Consider the following 22331-nt stretch of genomic DNA (forward strand, 5'->3'; position numbering starts at 1 on the left):
AAAAAAAAAAAAAAAAAAAAAAAAAAAAACTTCAGTCAAGGATCTGATGGGAAGATTGCATGACAGATTTGCTTTCTAAAATGATAGGTGGCTCTGAGATGAGAAGATCATCCTCACCTAGTGAAGAGTTCTGCTCAGTATTCACAAAATTAGGAATATTAAATTTTGTAAGACAATTTAGGTCCTCCTCAAATCTTCCACTGCTCCTGGGAACTTCCTGGAAGTGCATATTACTTTCCAGGCCCATACCTCTGTGACTTTGTTTTCCTTTGTCCAAATGTTCCACCTCATTAATGCAGAAATGGAAAAGTGACCGAGATTCTTCAGCTATTTGACGAGAAAAGACTCTCTCTGACTCTAGAGGTCTTCCAAAATCTGCCACAAAGCTATTCATGCGAAATCTTTTTTCAGAAGGTTCTGTATTGCTAGGGAGGGGAAAAAAAATACAGTAAGCATGAGAGTAGAATTATTGTCATTCTCAACAGTAAATGGAGTTTTAGCAACTATTTTAATCAGGAAGAAAGGAAACCCAATAGTTTATCTACAATAGGCTTAAAAAGCCTATGCTATTTTAGATTTTCAGCTAGAACTATTATAATCTGGATTTGTAGTGATAATTTGCTGTGAGAATAAGTTACCAATGCCCACACTCTTATATGGAACTTCTAGTAATCAGTATCCTTTAAATAATAATCACCTCAGCTCACTGAATGAGCTCAGAAACACTCTTCAGCATTTTCCCTTAGGGAGTAGTAACACGTTAAAAAAAATGGCTTGCAGAACACTTTGGAAAAAAAATCTTTCATAGAAGAAAACTTTTAGAGGCACAGGGCAGCACTGCTGTCACTAAAAGCATAGTTTGAGTGGTTGGTTGTCCAGGCATCAAGCCATCCTTTCCACTGACCTCAATGACATACATTTTTCCAAGTTACAAGAGCCGGATCAAAGAATTGCTATGAAGACTGAGAGGATTAAGAATTCAGGAACATAGCCCAGGAACAACATCTTGACACATATTTTTGGAGGTTTCTAGAGCTCTTAGCTCAAAATAGCTTCAGTTTACCCAGATTTGTGCATGAATCACGAACAACTACGGATGAGAAAAGAATCAGCTCAACAAAAGTTTTGAGCACTAACGCACTCTTTTGTCAGGCTGGCTTTGTGATGAGAGCACACAAAGACACGTAGGCATGTAACTCCTACTGCAGGCTGTAGGGAATGAAGTTATAACACATCTGTGAAATCTTTGCAGGTGCTGTATGTGCCTTTAGGAGTTCAGTATTCAGCTCAAGAATCATCTACTACATGTTCCCATTTAAATTGTACAAGCTACTTACTCCATCAAAACCATTATATTCTGAAAGTATGTTCAAATTCTTCACTACTTATCTCAAAATGCCTCTACTGCCTTTCAGATGCACCTGAAACAGCAATGACTCTTGGCTCCACAAGCCTTTTGAAAGAAATCAATCCCTAAAAGCTTGGAGTTCAGAGGATACTTACCATTATAGTCATTCAGTCTATATTTAATCATAATGATCTCTGCTTTTCAAATGCTAATTAACTTTCATTACATTATATGAGGATTATCTCTTAACAAAGTCAGTTACGCTACTTACACATAGCCTTCAAATCTTAACAGTCCTCTAGTTTGTCAAATGCTAATGCCTGTTACATAGAGTCCTGCCATTAAAAAAAAACAGCCAAAATTCAGCTCTTTCTATATTTCGTATCAGAGCACGTAGAAGTACATCATTTAAATTGATGCAAGACAGACCAGTACCTAAGTAATAATATATAGACAAGAAGGCAAAAAAAAAAAAAAAAAAAGGACTAATACTGTGGTAACCTTCAGAAGAGATGACTGACAAATTTACATATTTATAATGCAACAGAAAGTACCACTCAGTGCAAGTTGCATACATGGTTTTGCAAATCTGTCATCAGGAGTTACTATACAGTATTGTGGCACAGACAAGGAAGCTGGTGAATGAGCTGTGAAATGAACAGTCAAAGAAAAAACAGCTATTAAAAGTCTAAGCAGAATGACTTAAGAAAAAGTGTAAAACGCATCGATTAGAGAAATAAAACTAGTTCATGGGTAAGTAAAGTGCTTTATAAACCACTGTATGCCAATTGGAGCTATGAAGGAGCATAGGCTTACCATATGGGAAATCTTCCAGATTGGCATACAACACTGACAATGGCAACCTAATTTAAATGGAATAGAAGATGCAAAGAAATATGACTACCTAGATTTTGAGTATGTATTATAGAGCATATTTCTGAATTGATGAGTATAGAACACATGATCTAGCATGCAGTAATATTTTCAGATTCAAACTCACAACCACTATCTTTCTGAGTTTTGGGGAGGCTTTTTTCCTTTTTTAAACTAGACTATAAACGTCCATAGTCTTGCTCATTGCAATATCCAGGTATAACTTAGTTTGTATCTTTTCACAACATCCATAAAACAAGAAGAAGAGCCTCAGAAAACCCAGTTTTACATTTGGAGAACTGCTGTAGGAAGCGCAGATACTTGGACAAACAAATCCCTTTTGCAGTATTTGGGCAAATAGTTTGGAAGGAATCTCTGGAGGTCTCTAGTCCAATGCCCTGGCTCAAAGCAAAGCCAACTTCAAAGACACATGAGATCAGATGAGCCTTGTTTGGTTGACTTGCATGTCCAAAGATGAGGGTTTCACAAACTCTCTACACAACCTGTTCCAAGAACATTAATGAAGAACACACAAACACAGCAAGCAGTATCTGGCAGCTTTCCACTCCCTAGAAGTACACCTTTACATGCATTTTGACAAATATCCTTATTAAATACTCACTGTCATATATTTGACTTCATTACTTCTTCCCCGCATTTATTATTCACATGGGACACAAACTCACAGATACTCAGATCACAAACAAGAGCGCAATGCAGAAAAGGTAGCATTTAAACAGATTGTAAATATACTGGGGAGCAGGATCTAGCTGCTACAAGGAATGCAAAAATCCTATCTATAAAATGATTCAGTAAGCTGATTCTGGGAAACAAAATTTGTTTGCCTCTCTTTCCTTTGCACAGAAGTAAAAATTTAGGAGCAAATAAAGGGCTCATGACATATGTAGGTCTTACCCTAATATAGCCATGCCTCTAGGAATGTGTTATTATATATTTCAGACACAGTTTACATGTGACTGATCAGTTAAGGGCAGGTTGCTTTAGAAAGCAATAAGCACAAACAACTGCCTTTCGCCATCAGCTTCTCGTCATTGCTGTCTGCCTGCAAGCAATCTCACCTCACAGAGAGGACCTTTACATTCCTCGTTTGTGAGATGCAAACCTGAGAGAAGTGGGTTCAAACCGTCTCAGAGGGGAGATACTGACAATCTGCATGCTACTCCAGTGGTTTATCTCCCAGACTTGGAGATAAAAGGGTGGGGTAAAGCATGGCCTGCACATACTCATCAGCCACACAGAAGCAGAGAAAGACTTACTTTGTGACTCTCAGGGGACTCTGGTATGAATTAAGTGTGGAGCTGATATGGATTTCTGCATCAGTATGAATCTTGCAACAGAAATTAAGGGAAACTAGGGAAACTGCAAGGCTAAGGGAGGATTTTCTAAATACTATTGATACCTAACTTCTAGACTTGTACACATAAACATGAAATCTTGAAGGGTTTGGCAGTTTTTGCAACTTCCTTATGTAAATTTCTGCATTTAGTTTTATTTGTGTTTGTATCTACTTTGTCCACACCCATGTTTCTCCATTCTATTCTCATCATAAGATGAACCCAGAATGACCCTGTTTATTTGAAGCAGCAGTAATCTTAAACCATTTGTGTCTGGTGATCTGCCTACCAACTTCTTTAGCACAAAAGCACATACATACTGGCTAGTCCTTTCTCTTTCCGCACGTTTGCTGACAATTTGCTGAATGGGAAACACATTAATATACACTTGACAAAATTGTTCTCCTAGAAACACCTGGAACACAGATTATTTGAAATAAAGACACACTGCATCCTTTTATAAAATCAGTGTAGAACAAGCTTGCATTGAGCCATGCAGTGTCAGCAATCTCACTGCTTGTTTGGGGGCTGCAAAAGAACATGTTCTGCTTCACAAGCTGGATTTGTAATGGCATAGTTTTCAGACTCACTCTTGATGTGGGGCTCCTGTCTTTGTCAGCAGGGTCAGGACAAAAAACATGAAGATGACAAAAACTGCAAGACCGACCCAAAATCCAATCACAATGGAATCTGGTGAAAAAGAGGAAACATACTGATCAGTATTTCACATGCACCTGCAGGAAGTTGCCTTCCACATGCAGTATGACTACAAATTCCTAAAGACTCTGCTTTTTATTCATGGCAAAAATACAGATGGTAAAGCATAAGGATAATCAGATTTATTCTCATCTGGTTTTAAACAGCTGCCATTGAAGGAGTTCTTAGTTTGAATCCTAATTTTATTGACTCATGAACAAACCGGAAACTACCTGAAGGAGGGAAGGGACAAAATTATCTTGATTCATTAAATGATAGTAGCTTCCTCTGAGATGCCCAACCTGTGTCCAAATATTGCTTTGGAACCAACTGAAATGGTACAGCTTAGGAGAGAAGGTTATTTGGTTATAGTGGAACCCCCTTAGCACTACAGAACTGATCTGTTATTGTGAATGGCTCCCATCTGAGCCCTTTAGGTTTCTGCTTTTTGATGGATTTCTTTGACATTGCAGGTTTGGAAGGATTTACTTTGTTTTCAATTATAAGATAGAGAGTTCTGAAATAAATGTAACCAGAAAAAATTGCTGTTGCAACAAATATCAATAACCAACATCGGTAAGATGCTTTCAAATCATTTTTAACTGGAGTTTACACTTTGCATACAGAAAATCACTATACAATAGTATAAGGAGTCAAATGGTTTCTGACAAAAAATAAGAAAAACAACTAATTAAAATAAAAACATCACATATGCAATGGCCAAAGTTGGAGTAAGAATACAAGAGATGGTGTAACAATACAAAAGCAGACATATAGCCATGTTACCGGACAATGATCAATTGATGAGAATGCCCCCAAAGTTTCAGAACGCCAGCCCAACACACGATCTAGTCTAGGATTCAGAGTTTACAGCTGCTTTTTCACCAATTCTCTTTATTTTTGTTTATGCAAATACTCAAAAATTGCACTGCAGAATTTCAAATAGTTAATATATAGACATGCAAGAGACACATCTGGGTCTGGACAGGTACCCAAACTACCCTCACATGCTCAATCACTCATTACACAGCCACCTCTGAACCTCAAAGACACCCCCAATTGGCTTTAAAGCTACTTGATGATCTGTCTGACCCTCTGACTTCTGTGGCAGGCAGACAGCAGGACTTTAGGTAGCATGTTGAATACTCAGTATTGTACAGGACTAAAGATGTCCTGGGATCAGCTATTCTGCCTATTACTTGGCACCAATAGTTAATCATACTCCCAAGGTGAAATATCTTCTATATTAAAGGCAGATCTGGAAACTGGAAATCAGTTCAAACCATTTGCTCTTGTTCTGTGAAATCAAAGTGCCTGCTGCAACTTGACATTTTCTCCCTGTAAAAATACTTTATCATAATCAAGTCACTCCTTAATCCCTTTTCTGATGAGCTAAGGAGGTTAAGTTTCAGCTCTCTCACTGCAAGGTTTTTTCCATCTTTCTGTCACCACATCTCCACCTCTCAACATCCTTTATAAAAAAAAGGGGGGGGGGGGGGAATGGAGGGCTCAAGTATAGGTCTCCATGATGAGGAAAATAAATAAATAAATAAATAAATAAATAAATAAATCGCCCAACATTGACACTCATTCTTCTCTCTCTCTTATTTAGTCAAAGTTCATAACTCTCCTTTTTGCTTGAAGCACAGTGGTAAGAGTGTATGCCTAAAATTATGTGCCTTATGAGCCCTAAATTCTTTTCAAAAATCACTGTCTTCCAGAAATACAATTCTTCGTTCTGTAAGCATAGTGTGCACTCAGTGTTTCAAGATGTATCATGTATTTAGATTTATTAATACACAACAGATCATTATTCTTACCATCCTACCACTTTGCATTACCTACAAATTTTTATCTTGGAAGAAATACAGTCAGCCTGCCATACTTCATTAATATGCAGCTTCGCTAATCAGAAGGTAAAGTCTGATCAAGTAAGATGTTTTAAAACATAAAATATGCACATAGATTATATTGATCAGGTTACATCTTTCAACAAAATTTAACTCACCAATTAGGAAGTATCAAGACTGTCTGATAAACCACTACTTCTCAAAAAAATCACATCTGCTGGCATATGCTTCCGTAATTCATGAATAAGAAGCCTGCCACAGGGCTGGGGTTCGGGTTTTTTCTGCCCCCTTAACTGAGGACTCTCACGTTCACTTGGCCTAAAGCTAAGTCTCCTCTGCCCCACTGTGGCTGCTGATGCATTTCCAACTGTCTGCTACATCAATGATATTCCTACGATTTCTTTAGAACTAAAGCAGCAAGCCAGAGATCTCTCTTAGGTCTCATCCATTTAGGTGTAAATTATCCAAAACCTACCAATTCCTAAACATGTGTTCAAAATAAACGATACGTAAGACTACGTTTATTCAAACTAAACAGTAGGTAAGACATTTACAATACAGTCCCAAGTTACAAATAGAGTGGGGAAATATTTCTTCACCTTCCCAAGATGCAAGAACATCAGCCACCTTTTCTTCCTAATACAGACCTGTAACACCCTATTAACACTTTGACTCCCCCTAATTATTCCTACTTCTTCTTTCTCTAATGTTACCCCGCTTTCTTCTGTTCCTAATCCACAAAAAAAATGGTTCATGTATCTGCCAGTCATAGATATTTCCTGGCTTTGTCTATTTACTTTCTAAAGTTTTAATTTACAAAACAGTCAAATGTCTGCCTTTCTGGATTTTCCAATTTCTGTTTTCTCCAGAAAAGGCTTTAAAGACAGTTGTTTTTTTTCTTTTTTTTTCTTTTCTTTTTTTTTTTTTTTTCTTTTTTTGCATTCATATGTTACAGGAGACATTATGGCTCCCTGATTCACTCCCTGATTTTTTTTTTATGTGGATTTGTGTGTATTGGATTGTTTTGTCAAAATTTTTCTTCAGAGATCAATTTGCATATTTTTTTCAGCTTCTGAATTTCTCTGTATATATGTTAAACTACTAAGAATCTCACTTGCCTATAGTTAATTAAGTCAGTGTTCATCCCAAAGCGGCCTCCAACTTTCTCTTGCAAGATATATCTTACCTCATGATTCAGAACAGGGCTCCCTCATGTTGTGTCACTACTGTTCACTGCACAACGCACAGTCCAGCCAACAGCACCTTTCTAACTTTATGCTAGAAGCTATATCACTGAAACAGATTCCTCCTCACTGCTTTTGCTTCAGTTCACATCACTAATTTGAATTATGTCATTACTAGAAAACAATTACAATAGCACAGCCAAAGAGGACAGAGTAATTCAACCAAGTCTACAAAGCCCCAACCTCAGTCTGCTGTCTCTGCAAAATTTCAAGTTCTTTTTGCTAACAAAAGCTGAAAATCTGCCTACCTACAGCTGTAAAGACAGAGATTAAAGATTTCTTACACGACTTAAGAAAAAAAAAAGCCAACAAATCAAAAAATGGAGACTTGTCAGCATTCAGAAAGCCTCCGTTACAAAGCAATTCCAACGTAATCTCCTTTCCTCCTTCCTTCCCATGGGGTATCGCCTCAGTGAAGTTAACTGTCCGACCACATTCCTTCCACGATCCTCGACAGTCCCAACTCAGCCTGCAGCAAGAAACACGGAAATATCACCATATACTCAGGACAAAACTAGACCGTACCTTTACTAGATTTATCTCTACCCTGTGAGAACAGACACAGCAACACCGAAGTGAATAGAGTCATCTATCAGTTAAAACCAAAACAAAGAAAACTCTTCTTACAACATCTGAACTAGGATTAACACAAGCCTGGATGTTGCTATATGCCTTTAATTAGTCCAGAACCCTACAGCATCTCTAAACATGCTGAAGTAATTTTGTAGGTTTGGCAATTGAAAAATTTTGCAAAAATCAACTGAAAAAAAAAAAACAACTAAAAGGGATTTCCTAGGTCACTGATTCAATACTGCTGTTTACCTTTCTCTCTCATAAGGGCACCAAGTTCCACCTGAAAGGCCGTTTTTCTTCTGTCTCGTTCTCTGATGAGGGCCACCCAGACCCTTCCTGCTCACAACCAGATGGTGAAACTGAGCTGCTATGCCCAGCATGACAGGCACTCTGAGGGCAGCCCAAGATTTGCTTTGCCACTAGACTTTCTGCGATCCAAAGGTAACTAGGATTTTTTTTTCCTCCTATCACACTTTGACACAATGAGCTAAAAAGTAGTAGCATATGTAACACCATAATCTTTGTAATCAGTAACCTCTGTAATCAGGTTTGGTCTCTGATTAAGTGGAAGAATGGAATATAAATGAGGAACATTGTAACAGCTAATCCACTTTCTTCAAATTCGTAAGGTTCGCAAAAAATACAGACAGTAATCAGCAGACTTCTGTAAAATCTGGAATGGTAAGGTATAATTCAAGGCAAAAACCAACTGCTGTTCTAGTTCTTGTCTTTTAAAAGTGTTAAGAACTAGAAGTTTCTTCCAACCCTCTCTAGCGACTCCCTGAAACGCCCCAGCCTCTTTATAGGGCCGAGGGAGATGAGCCTTTTGGGGCTACCAATTGCCACAGAAAGTGCTCCTTTTCCCCAGTCTGAATCCTTACTGCAAATGAGGCAGAAAGTACCTATCCCTCCCCAAATCAGGGCTCCATCACTGGACGGGCCCCTCTCCACTTCTTCAAAGAGCGTGCTAGCACTCTCTCCCAGCGTATTCAGCCTAGAAACAGAGAAGCAAACTGTTTTGCCAGTATCTCTTTGACAAAGTGCTTGCAAATAACAGTCATTAATTTTGACTTCATCTCTATTACTGTTTTTTTTTTTTTTTTTTTTTTTTTTTTTTTTTTAAATGTTCAAAGGAATGAATTTAGGAAAGAAATTTCCTAAAGATCAAAGCCATTGTCTAAACTTTTAAATGAATACCACTGCAGTTGTACTAATTTGCCCCAGCTAAATTTCATTTGATTCCTAACCATATTTTTCATCTCTGGTCCCTCTCCTCCATTTTTTATTTGTACCGTAGCTTAACAGCTCCAGTATCAACAGGATGTTGAATTTAGCATGTCTCCTCTGAAGCACAACCTAATGGTAAGTTTCTCTTGAAAGAGAAATTCCTGCTTGTGTTTTAAATCTTTTTAAAGTTTTTAATACATTTTCTATCAAGAAAAAAAAAAAACAAGAAACAGTAACGCCGTTCACCATTGCTCTTTTAGCATTTATCAGAACTGCTTGACAAAGCAGCACGGATTACACAAAGCAGTCACCAGAAGCAGCAGGGGCTGCACTTGCTGTTATAAACAGCTCCTAATAGCCTGAGATTCTTCAGTATGGATAAATCTGTACCATGGGCAAAAAAGAAACCCATAGAGCTCCAGTGTGCTCTTATGCATAAGAAAAACAGTTAACAAAGAGACACAGAATAAAAAGGAATTATAATACTCTAAAAAAAAAAAAAAAGAACAACTCTAATGGTTATGAATTCAATAAATTAGAAGAGAGATTTCGGTAGAATAATCACAGTGAAAAATGAACAGAGCAGAAACTTTAAGATGTGAAAGCTCAGCTAAAATGATGTCTCTACTGAACTTACATTTATGAGCCTTCAGTCCTTCAAATGACACTGGTCCATACTCATAGTACTCATACTCCCAAGTGTAATCCGAGTTAGACAAGGCCTGCTGGGAGGTTCTGTTAGAAACCAGTCTTGGGGCAGACATCTTGAACCAGAATAAATATATACCTGCAGATACAAAACACATTAATAGCAAATACAAGCACATCTTCTGATTTTGCACGGACTCCTTCCTTGTTTATGGGATTCACTCTTCATCTTTCTAAGGAAGAACCACTCACTCTTCCAGAGGCTCTCTCACTTGTTCCTTTAAAAAATAGTGTCACTGCCTCATCAGATAAGGCATCACATCCTTTCCCCCTCCTTTGTGAGTCCTTGCTGGCCAGCCACCAGCCAACACCAAATTTCTTTTCAATGGAAACAGAGAATCTATGCTCACCTTCACAGAGATTCCTGTCAATGTATGAAGTATCAAAAACAGGGTCCTCAGACAGAATATAGTTTTTACATCTGGAAAAACAAACAAACACAGTAAATACCAAAGATTACCAGCCTCAGAATCCAGCAGCTTAGGATGGATATTTGGATAAAAATCTAAGTAGGAAACTGGCTGGACTACCAGGCACAAAGGTTCACGTTCAGTCATACGAAGTCCAGCTAGTGGTGTCCTTCAGGAACTAATACTGGGGCTAATGTTGTTTAGCACCTTTCTTAAAGACGTGGACAATGAGATGGAGTGCACTCATAGCAAGTTCACAGATGACAGGGGTGATCAGTCAACAGGCCGCAGGGCAGGCCACTCTTCAGAGGGACCTGGACAAGCTGGAGAAATGGGCTGACAGGAGCCTCATGAGGATCATGGAGGCAAACGCAAAGTCCTGCATCTGGAAGGGAATAACTACAAGCAACAGCACAGGCTGGGGAGCAGCTCTGCAGAAAAGGACCTTGTGACAAAGAAGGCTAATCATATACTGGGCTGTGTCAGCAAGAGCATAGCCAGCTGGTCAAGAGAAGTGTTTCTTTCCCTCTACTGAGCACCAGTAAGACTGCACCTGGAGTACGTGTCCAGTTTTGGACTCCCCAATATCAGAAAGATACATGTTGGAACGAAATCAGCAGAGGCCCATCAAAACGGTCAGGATACATGAGAGGCCGAGGGAGCTGAGTTTCTTCACCCTGAAAGAGAAAAGGCTTTGGGTAGACCTTATTGACATTACAGCTACAGTCAGTGGGTGTAGAAAAGACAGAGTCAGACTCTTCTCAGAGGGATGCAGTAACAGGACAAGAAGCAACAGACACAGGTTATATAACACAGGAAATTTCATTGAGATGATGAAATTTTTTTCACCGTAAGGGTAGGGTCAAGCACTAGAGCAGGCTACGAAATCTCCATTCTTAGAGATGCTCAAAACTCAACTGGACAAGGCCCTGAGCAGCCTGATCTAACTGGACTTGCTTCGAGTAGGAGGTTGGACCGGATGACTGCCTGAAGTCCCTTCCAAACTAAATTTTTCTGTGATAAGAAGTTTCAATATGCTTCTACAGAAGGAAAATAAAACAGAAGTCATTTTCCTCACAGATTAAGAATACAAAAAGAGCAATGCAACACTAGCATCATTAAAATTAGCTTGATAGATATTTCTGTCTACCACAACACTGCGCAAGGGAGTTGAATTTTGCAGAGTAATTTTAAAAAATATTAGACAATTCCATGCACAACAAAAGAATCTCTACATACACATCTGCTGTAGTAGCCGGAATCAGAACATCTAACTTGCAACGCTTGGCAAAACAACATTCTCTGAGAAACTGTGCAATGCTTTTCTAAAAGTAAGTTAAGCTTTGGGTAATTTTGCATTCAATTAAAAGCCAGCAGGTTGAAGACTTCAGGCAGCTCACAAAACCGTGATTAGTTATTCTGGGGACAACGGAACTTTTCAGCATGCAAAATCAAAGTCAAAGAAAGCTTCTTGAACAGAAGGGCCCTAAACAGTCTCACTCACAGTTTCACTCAAAACAAGAAGGATGGAAGTTTTAGCTAAGGGATAATTAAATTTAATAAGGCTGTGCAAGTAAAGTACATTGTTCAAGTGCTAGGAAGGCAAGGCATAAAGAACAGGAATCAGGCACAAAGCAAGGAACATATTCACCTGGAGAATATGAACAGTCTTTCAAATTCATAAGTAAAAGTTCTTACCAGCTGTGTGCTTCTGCAACTATTTTACCATATTGAAGTATACCTGAAAAAGTAAACTTTATACTCACCAAAAGCTGAAAAGCGATACATGCCTTAAAATTACACAAGTCTCTTTCTCAGACTAGCAAGTTTTCAGGATTTGCAACTCACTAACAGTATTTAAAAAAAAAAAAAGAGAGAGAGAGAGAGAGCCTGCCCCCTTTTTACTTCAGTCTTTGAGAAGCCTAAAAGGGAGACAGGATAAGGTGTTTCACATCACACCCACTCTCCTTCAGCTATTCAGAAAGCTCCCAGCTGGGCTAACTAGCATGAGGCATGAAAAGGGAGAAGATAAAGTAGATTTGGTGCTGTAATGGACAATTCAGCTTATGGCTGAGGATGTTTTCAATTCTCTACTTCCAACTGTTAAAGAAAATGATAGTAAAAGGTAAGTCTAATTTTAAGCACTTGTGTTAACAGTAAAGTTCCTCCTTGGCTTTTTCAGTGACTCAGAAAATTTTTGTTTCCTTTTTTTCCTGGAATAAGAGAGAATTTCTAATTACGCTTTAGATGGAGTTTTTTTGTTTTTAATCTGCCAAGGTAACTGCTGTCTCCTGGGAGGAACAAATGGCACAGAGAAAAGTAATATTCCTGTCCTAGTTTTCTCCCAGCTCAGGAGCTCGGTCACTCGTCTCTTAAGAGATTTTGTTTCATTTTTGTGACTGAGCCCTCAGAGACCTCATGGTACTGTACAGGGTTCCTAGCATGTCTTTCTCCTTCTCCTCAATGCTGTCTTGATAACTTGTTTCTTATCAAATTTAATTAGCACACTCCTCTTTCGGGGCCGCTTTTTTCTTTTACAGAATATTCATCTAGAAGGCTATTTAAATATTCTTATATGGCTTCACCAGTGCTGTCACTTTCCTTTTAATATTGTAAGAAAGTTGAATACGAATCTCTTGGTGGAAAAGTTCAGAATGTATATGAAAAGCCCTAAAAATGTTCCTTCTTCCACCTCATATATGAGTAGATGTTATTAATTTGGCCACAAGCAGATCCCTCTCTCAGTCTTATCACTAGTATTCATTTATGATCTCTGGGGAAGAAAACAGTTGCTCCTAAAACACCAAAAATCTGTCCTATTTTACCCTTAGATTAGGGCTAAATACAAGCTAAATACAAGATTCAATTCAGCTGTAGATAAGCCACCATCAAAGGAGAGGTGCTGAAGGAAACCTGGGTCTCCAGCTCCCAGGCTAACCTGTGCCTCCGGCTTTGGGTGACATTTAAGATATGTCTCTAAATGATCCAGTAAAGGTAAGCGTAAGCATGATCCTATCCTAGTTCTGACCTCACTTGTAAGCTTTGCGTGTCCAAAATGCCTCTAAAATCTCAACCTGAAACATATTAAAACAAGCCTTTATATTACTTTAAAAGCCAGCCTAATAGAGGGAAACAACAAGCAGTAAAGTGAAAGTAGTGAATACAGAGACCTTGTGTCTCCTCAGGAAGAGCTAAAGCAGGGTGAACTGGCACAATGGCTGGCCAGCAGTCTGTCCCTGTGCATCCACCAGACTGCAGCAGGTCAGGAAAGGACTCCAAGTGTCAGCTAAGAGCTGTTGGGAAGGAATTCCCCCAGGGGACACACTCAAGTGCTCTTTCCGCAGTGACTGGACAGCAGTGATTCATCCCACAGCTCTAAGGCATGACAGGAAGCTGTTCTAATTGGCCTTGTCAGGTGATTCTTGGAGGGGCTGGGGATTGTTTAAGGCAAACATGAAAGACCCTCTGCTGACTTCGATGTGTATGGACACAGACAGCTTTTCCTCACTCTGGCTCATTTCCTTCAAGAGCAAGTAAGTGAGCAATGAAAAGCTTCACTTTGATCATTCAAAAAACCCCAAAGCAGGGCTGCACTCAGTGCTGCAAACCAGGAGATTGAGGCAGGTTAGCCTCCCATTACCTAAAAGGGACAGGTGCTCATGGGCTCCTTCTGGAGCACTGGCTTGGTCTCTCTGCAGACTAAAGGATGTCAACAGATACCCAGACACTCACGGTGAAGACACGACCGCAACTCCTGGGGTGACAGCAAAGCCACCTCTAAGCTAGCTGGTTACTACCAGTTACAGGCAACAGTCCTTGTGCAACAGTGTAGGGTTCACATCCAAGTCCATCAATAACTTGTTTATAATCTGCGTAAAAGTTTGTAAGGTCACAGCTTGCCCGCTAGTAGTACCTGAGCAAGCTAGTTTGACTCTGCCTGGCTGTATTTGCACAAAAGTCACATCTCTGAGCTACAGCACCAGAGCATCAAACAGTCCTGCAGTTGGACTACTTGCACCACTTTGAATATCAAAACATTGGCAAAATGCTCACTACCACTTACCTTCCAAACCGACTGACACTGGGTCACTAAGAGCAAAACCAGACGTATGTCATAGCTGCCACACAACTTCACAGTTCAAACTGCCACTGCGACCACAAAAGCAAGTGTCATTTTGTGTCCATCTGGAACTAGCCTTGCACGTAACCAGCGATGACCACCTCTGGTCCTGACCTGCATGCGCAAGAACAAATCCATGTGGACTGATCAATGTATGGTTTGTTTCTGGAGCAAAAGAAACTACCAATATGGTAGACACAAGTTACATGTTAAATTTTAAAATGAAAAAGCACATTTGTTTTCCACATACTTCCATTCTGCTTATTGCTAATGAGGCTGAGCACTTAACAGACTTCATAGAATAAACAAACTACTGGCCCCCTGCAAACCATGAAGGTCCCCAAAGCCAGGCATCAAGGAGTAAACCTTCGCAGAGTGAAAAGTCCTAGCCTGAAAAAGCTTAGCAGTGCAGTCTGATGCATCAGCTCCATTGGCCAGGCAGTACAAACAAGCCAGGAGCTGCTGGCAATGAGAAGTTAGCAAATCAGGCTGTTCCTCTGAGTACTCAATGGCAGCAACAACATTCTGCATGGTGGTGGGGTAGGGAACCAGCCACCACCACCCCTGCATTCCTTTTTATTCTATCCCAAGGACTATAAAGTGAGGTTAGAAGGAAAGAAGTCAAAGAGAAAAACAAACACAATCTGTACTGCCTGAAGTAATGCTGTCCCCATCTTTCTACAACTGTACCACATGGCTAGGGCTTCAAACAAGCTGTGCCACTCCCAAACACTGATGAGAAAGGAATCTGCAGGAAATACTCAGCCAGGTGGTCCTTGCTAATTCAAAAGATCCTAGATGTGTAGGATTTGAGAGCAAATTTTTGGTCTTTTCAAGGGAACATACAATCTTCCCTCCTGCAGTGAAAGAGGAAAAAGTAAAGCAATATAAATCAGGTGAAATTTATCACAAGAGACAGCAAGATAATTGAAAACTGACTGTAAATTTAAAAATCAATCACGCATGCTAACTTGAGTGTACAAAATCTGAGACTTTTCTTGGAGAGAGAAGAGAGTACAAATGTTAACAGCTCACTAACAGCATCATCTGCATGTGCACTAAAACAGCAAGAATGATATTGGATTCATCACAGATCACCTTTGTAATAATAGTAAGGAAAAATGCTGTTTTCGTTGCTAGGATAAGCAGTGACTAAAGACAAGAAGTGATGAATATACACACCATAGTATCTATGCCTGACACTACCATGTTATATGTCACATAACATACATTCTATTACCCCTGCAACTGTCTGACAGAAACTAGACTCCAACAACAAATAGCTCATATGCTATGTGTATAAATTCTCATGAAAATGGCTTTTCCATGTGCCATCACTTACTGTTTTGTGCTGCTTTGCTGCTGTGTTAAGGGAGGTACGCACATACAATTTCAGGCTAATAATCTAGCTACCATTTGCACTTCATTTAAAAACAATTACTCCAAAGTAAAAAGCAGAAGTAAAAAACTACCTTGTTTGCCAAGTAAGGGGTAGTGATGATATATGTAAACACTAGTACCTGTTTAGCAGTTCAGCTCACAGGGGCTCTCTGATAGTTACACAGAAACTAGTATGAAATCACATTGTACTACGAGTTCACTTCCTCTGGACAGCTATATGGATTTGAAAAGCCACGATCTGAGCGGACACGGTATTGGCAGAGAAAAACGTTGATTTATACCTCCTGTGACTTCACACGACCAATACATTTCTTATGCTCTCAGAAGTTTCAATCTTGCACTGACAATAAAGGGAAAGCCCCCATGGTAAGTTCATTTCCCAGCTAGGATAAAGTTGCCAGGACTTGCTCCCAGAACACATTGAAGTAAGTAGCTTAGTATAACTCGAGTATTAAAGACCTTAATTACAGCCAGACATACTGCCTTAAGACAGTATTATCTACAGATAATTAAGAAATATTAGCAATAATTCCATTTATTTCCTGCAGCTAGGACAGGATTACATAATCAATCTATCCTTAGGCTCCACTGTATAAAGTTGAGTTTCAACGGAGCTCAGAAAACATTTCATTTTGACATTCAGGATGGCAAACTCTGACATACTGCAAGCATTTACACTTCCACCTAAATATGCCTCTACAAGACTGTCTAGAAACACTGGACACTTAAGTTGTTCAAGCATGACAGTTATTATAACAGAAAGCAAAACTAAATTTCTTCCTCAGAAAAAATGTAGTTTTCTGCAGACAAAGCAAATACATAAAACTACATCTGAGCAATAGCTTCTAATGTCAGAGCAGTTTTTAAGGAGGGAAGATTATCCTTTCAGCAATAATTTCCGAGACACATCACAGCATTTTATTGTTGCTAAACTGCTTCTGGAGGCCTGTGTGCTGGCAGGCACAGCAAGGCTACAGTCAGAAGGCTGCTCTGGGTACAGCTGAGCCGATCTTCCCCTTCCCACTATAAGTCACCTCCCTCTCGCACGTGCATGCATGGCAGCATCATCACCGCAGTTCATTCATGTTCATCTTATATAACCGTATTCCACACTTCCAAACAGAAAGGCTTGCCTTTCCCTCTGTTGTTTATAACACTGCCCAATTTTAGCCTCCCACACTGAACAGGAATATGATTCTGGGTGGTAGACTATAGAAAAGCCTCAAGTGAAAGGACAGAAAGAGCGTAGCCCAAAAGCGGATATATTTCCCTGAATTTTCAAAATTGAAAATTGGCATAGTGGCTTGGTAAAGTGGCCTTCGTTCATCTTTAATTTAATGTTTCTTTTATCAAATCGATTTCCACAGAAAGCTCAGCAATGAAACAGAGATGTTTTGGATTCCTTGCTAGCCTTAACATCTATCAATCCAATGTCCTATTCTGAATAAGAAGAAAGAAAAGCTTCCTGCACTCCATCCTCTTACTGACCAACCCATCTGAGGTTGGTCACTGATGGAACTGGGAAGGTTCCATTGTAAGATGAGCTAGTTCTACGAGCTGATTTTAAAATACCTTGGATAGAAGTTACCACATAAGAAGCTTGTAGTAGGAATGAAACAAACATTATAGATTTATGTCATTTTTTAAGTTATAAAACTTAACAGGAAAAAAAAAATCACTCTGTGAAGAGAATTTCTGCCAATACATGTACAAGACTACTAGAATACAGATTCAGTCAAATCAACTAGTCTGCATACCATACAGAAACACCAAAAACTTGATGCTGAGAGTAGCCAACAGAACAACTGAATTCAAGAACACAGGTCCCAGGGAATATTTCAAATAACCACGTCTAAATTGACCATTTACAACAAGGCCAAGGCTTAAAGAGCTTGTGTGATTGCTTCTGGAGACTGAGGGCTGATTAACAGCTGAAACAATCGTAGTTCCCTTCGTGTTAGTGACCTGGGCCCGAAGACGCTGTAGGTCTGGCAGCAGAGGTGGTGATGCTGTACAAGCCACCCTTACCAAACCTGTGTCACATCCTGCCACAATTCACTGTTCCCTGCATTTAAAAGCACTGCAGCTGTTTGTAGACATACACAGTCAAGAAAAGCGACGACTGTGTTCCAGCCTTATTTCACAGCTCTGTTTTGGCTTTGCATCAATAACGAAAACACCAAAGCTCTGAGGCTGAAAGGCAGAACTGAAACCAAGTATATGCTTTTCCCTCATCACAAAACAAGACTAATCTTCACACGATATCCATCTGGTTTGAAATATAAGCCATAGCACATCGCTCATAGCCTCTCCTGACTTCTCAGTGAGATTCTGACCACAGAAAACAGTTTTGCTCCTTAGTTTATCTTCTATTGACTTCTGAGTAACTAACTGATATATTAAAAAAAACAGCACATGTACGCTTAAATGATCTATTTGGATTTCTATTTGCACTTGGATATTTCATAGCCATGGTTTGAGTGTGTTCAGGATGGAAAAATCTATAGTTTAAGCTCTCATCCACACAGGGCCTGTAAGGCAACAGTCTGTCCTGATGCTAAGTAATGCTTCAACTTTTCAATTTGGAAAGTCGATTATGTATTACACTTCCTCAACACTCAAGAAAAAAAGGAAAAAAATACTGCTTTTCTCAAAAATTTCTGAGCTGGACCATCTAACATTTTCTGAACTTTTATGGTTAGTGTGCAATATGATGCAGAAATTTTGCCTTAATCAGCTCAGTAAAGATTTCAAATAGCCACCAAAATTAAACTGTTTATTAAAAGGCAAATTAGTTTGGGATTTTTCCAAATCAGAACTGTCAGTGTAATTAATCTGTGTTTTCTTGTCTGTAGATCTAATTCTTCCCTCCAGTGCTGCCAAAGAGGCAAAAAATTCATTGCAGTACCTCAAATACAAATTTTGAGGAAACTGTACTGCAGTATACCACTCACAAGCACACATTTGAATTTTCTCATGTCTCTGTACTATGCCAGGCTTTAAATAAGTAACGAGAGGCTGAGGAAACAGCAAGAACAGCAGTACACTTTCAGACTACTCCCAGCCCAAAGCACATTGGAGCAAGTATGCAGAATACAGCCTTTACTTATTTGTACTAAAATTTTGCTGGCAACAGCTCACATTGCTAGTTCAAAGACTGGAAATCTGATTTAAATTATTGGACAAGCTGCAAGCATATCATCTGTGCTTCATCCCAAAAGATTTTTTACCACAAAGTCTACATAGGCAAATGGTAAAAGAACAGGTAGATTAATAAACTCTTTTACCCAACTCCTGGCTTTACAGAATGTTTTTGTGAAGGGGAATTTCTCTTACAAAATCTTGATTTCTTTTGTACATTTTTTTTCTCGTGATCAGTATACCTATAACTTCCAACAACTTTAGGCAAAAACAGAGCCAGACTGTTAACAGAGAGTTAACATCTTTTCCCCTGGCATCTTTCCGAGCATTTACTCCCATAGTAAAAATTTATTCTTGATTTTCTGATTAGAAATCTGAATAGAAAATCATATACAGACATGAAAAACAAGCAGTATTTGAGGCAATTATCTGATTACTTCAGAGAAGAAACAAAAACAGCTATTTATTTCCACAGCAGTTACGCAAACCTGCATTTCCTCTCTAAGGAGAGTAACGGATGGGAACAGAGGGAATGGTGAGCCAAAACAGAGCAGTATGTTGGGAAACACAGCTGGAAGGAAGAGCACTTTAACGCACCAGACAAACTCCGACCAGCCTCGCTGAGGCACCTTGAGGCAGTTTTCCCACCGCCGTCCCGTTCCTCTAACTGGTCCGTACACAACCAAAGTGGAAGACTCAAGGTGGGCCTGTGCCCGCTGCCAGCACCCCGCAGCTAAACACCGGCCAAACGGAGAGGTCGGGATGGGAAAGGCAGAGGGGAGGGCACGGCCACCACCCGGAGAAAAGCTTCGCCGGCCTGGCCACCGAGGTGGGCCTCTCCAGCAGGAAGATGGGCAGGCAGCTCAGGGCAAGGGCCGGCGCCGCCGCACCAGCCGCTCCCAACTGACGCTGCTCACCAGCACCCCGAGCGCGGAGGAGATTGCCAAGACGGAGGGAGAAAAATGAAGAAGTACAGGAGTCAACCGAGGACTGCAGCAGAGCACAGCGGGAAACGAGAAACCCGCAAGACCGAGGAGAGGCGGGCTGAGGTAGGGTTGCAGGGGGGAATGCCCTTCTCCCCCTCAGCTGGGGGGCGTAAAGAGAGATTTCCTCTGCAAAAGGGAGTTACTCCGCATTTTTCACAAGCATTTTAGTTTCTCTATTTAGCAGTCATTCAGATGTTCGGCAATCACCACAGAAAAAAAATACGATGGTGGGAGAGGGGGGAGTAAAAACAATTTTAACACGTGCTTCACGAATTACCTGTTTTCCAGAGCTGCTTATTTTGCTTTCGGACACGTGGATTTAGCAACACCAGAGGGAATCACTCAGTTACAAATTGAGAAGCACGACGTACCTTTCCCTAGGTAACGACGCCCAAAACACACGAACAAACTCCGCAATCTAAAGCCTTTAGATACACAAATAAATAAATTAATTAAAAAAAAAATACAGAAGCGAATCGTAGCTTCAGGCTCGCGAAAAAATCCCCGGGTCTCGGTTTCAAAACACCCGCCGGCCGCGCGGCGCCGCGTCCCAGGCGGCAGCGGCGGCCCCGGCTCCGCGGAGGCAGCTGCCGCCCTCCCGGGCGCCGCCGAGCAGGAGCAGGAGCAGTAACCGCCGCGCCGCGCCCTACCCGCCGGAGCGGCCACAGCCAACGAATCAGCAGCGGCGGCGCGCGGCAGCCCGCCCCGGGAGGGGCACGGCTCGGGCACGTGACGCCGCCAGGCCAATGGGCGCCGCGGGCGGGAGCCGGCCCCGCGTGTCCCTGCGCCGCCACCGCCCCTAGTTGCGGGTGGGGAGCGGGCCGGGCGGGGCCGGCTCGCGGTGAGAGGGCTCCGCCCTGTGCCTCGAGCCCGCGGCGGGCCGCGGCGTCCTGGCGTCGAGGGGAGGAGGGAGCCCCGCTGGGGCGCGTCACGGTTGCCCCGCGAGCCGTTTGCCTCAGCCGCGCGCGAGCGGAGCCGGGGGCTGCGGGGCGCCGCCCGGCTGGCAGAGGCGCCCAGACGTGCCTCGAACTGCCCGGCCCGCTCTGCGTGGCCGCGAACTGCGGCTGGCCGAAACCGAGGGACGGGTGAGAGTAGATGAAAGCAGTGGGACCCCGGGAAGGTAGAGGGGACCGAGCAGGATCTCCAGCCGAGACCTGCAGCAGGATCAGGATCCCCAAACCAGGTCGAGGCAGGTGTTAAACATCTCCAAAGATGGAGATTCCACAACCTGCTCCACTGTTCATCTACGCTCACCTTAACAAAGTGTTTTCTCATGTTTCCTGTATTTCAGTTTACGACCATCACCTCTTGTCCTAGGCACAATGGAGAAGAATTTGGCTCTGCTTTCTTTACTCTCCCATTAGATAGTTACACTGATTATTGATGAGATTGCCCCTACCTGCTCCAGGCTAAGCTTCTCCTTGCATGTTGGATGCTTCAATCCCTTCATCAGCTTTATGACAATCAATAAATCAAGGGGTATAATAAGTGACATAATTCACTTTTTTTTTTAATCCAGGACTAGGCAAAAATAAGCCTGTAAACTTTGTCTCACATGCATATCTAACACAGCCTTGGGCCTGCTGCAATACCCACCCTCAACCATTATATACTGAGCCCTTGCCAGTGCTCTGACACTGGCATCAGTCTTCTCGTTGTGTATTTTATATCCATTTATATCCAGGCAGGGCATCAGTGCAGGCACTATTTTTCATCTTGTGTTTCCTTCCTCTCAAGGCAAGATTGTGACCTCAGGCAGTACTGTCTCTCTCCAGCGGCAGTCATAAAAGCTATGGTTCATATAATCTTCGTATCAAAAAAACGTGTTTATCCCGTCATCACAATCAGAAAAGCAAATAAGCTCAATGAAAAGTCTGGAACCTCCTTTCTCCTACTAATTTCTCTGCTGTTGAAAAGGCAGAATGACTCAGGCTTTTTGTTCACATTAGCCTTAAAAATGATTTAACATCCAAATTCCCTCTAAAAAGGGAAGCTTCAAACAGTCACTACCACATTTCCAACACGTCTCCTGTGCTTTGTCTTTTAAGGAAAGATTTTACAGCTGTTTTTTTTTTTAATGCCAAATGCAGCAGAGGCCAAACAAAAACAAACTAGGCTTAGACAAGTGAAACAATTGTAGCATTTTCTCTAGGTTCTTAATCTAGTTAGTTTCTAACACTTATTAATGAAAATGTAGAATTAATAATTACTCAATAATAGCAACGTGGTTGAGATGGCAACACAAGAGAAGTAGCATTCTTTCCTAATGAGAAGGGGAACTCTGCAGGTGCACAAACTCCAAGTGTAAATAAGGGTGTTGCAGTATCTTTTTTCATTCCTCCTGTCGTTTCATTTTCTTTCTCATCACACACATCCTTAATGTCTTTTCTTCCATGCAG

General features: G+C 41.0%; 1 protein-coding gene across 3 annotated transcripts; it reads right to left on the reverse strand.

The window, feature by feature from the left end:
* Window positions 1-31: 31 nt before the first annotated feature.
* On the reverse strand, window positions 32-20514 carry MRAP2 (melanocortin 2 receptor accessory protein 2). 3 transcript variants are annotated; one of them, XM_062572799.1, is made up of 6 exons: window positions 20304-20514; window positions 10838-10961; window positions 10225-10295; window positions 9804-9953; window positions 4167-4266; window positions 32-425 (listed from the first exon to the last, which is right to left on the reverse strand). In XM_062572799.1, exons 4-6 carry the CDS (start codon window positions 9928-9930, stop codon window positions 32-34), a joined length of 621 nt encoding a protein of 206 aa, XP_062428783.1. In that variant the 5' UTR covers window positions 9931-9953; window positions 10225-10295; window positions 10838-10961; window positions 20304-20514. The 3 variants fall into 3 exon arrangements, with proteins under 3 accessions (XP_062428783.1, XP_062428782.1, XP_062428781.1); XM_062572798.1 differs by having other exon boundaries at window positions 20210-20514; XM_062572797.1 differs by lacking the exon at window positions 20304-20514 and adding an exon at window positions 14348-14452.
* Between the last annotated feature and the right edge of the window lie 1817 nt (window positions 20515-22331).

This window comes from Rhea pennata, chromosome 3 (assembly GCF_028389875.1).
Source record: "Rhea pennata isolate bPtePen1 chromosome 3, bPtePen1.pri, whole genome shotgun sequence".
Taxonomy (NCBI): Eukaryota; Metazoa; Chordata; class Aves; order Rheiformes; family Rheidae; genus Rhea; species Rhea pennata.

Bases quoted from the DNA above. Each gene is read 5' to 3' on its own strand.
- MRAP2 (XM_062572799.1), bottom strand. From the start codon at position 9,930: ATGTCTGCCCCAAGACTGGTTTCTAACAGAACCTCCCAGCAGGCCTTG. The intron at 4,267-9,803 runs GTAAGTTCAGTA...CTTTTTCACCAG, and splicing joins AGGACTGAAGGCTCATAAAT to ATTCCATTGTGATTGGATTT. The intron at 426-4,166 runs GTGAGTCTGAAA...TCCCCTCCCTAG, and splicing joins ACAGGAGCCCCACATCAAGA to CAATACAGAACCTTCTGAAA.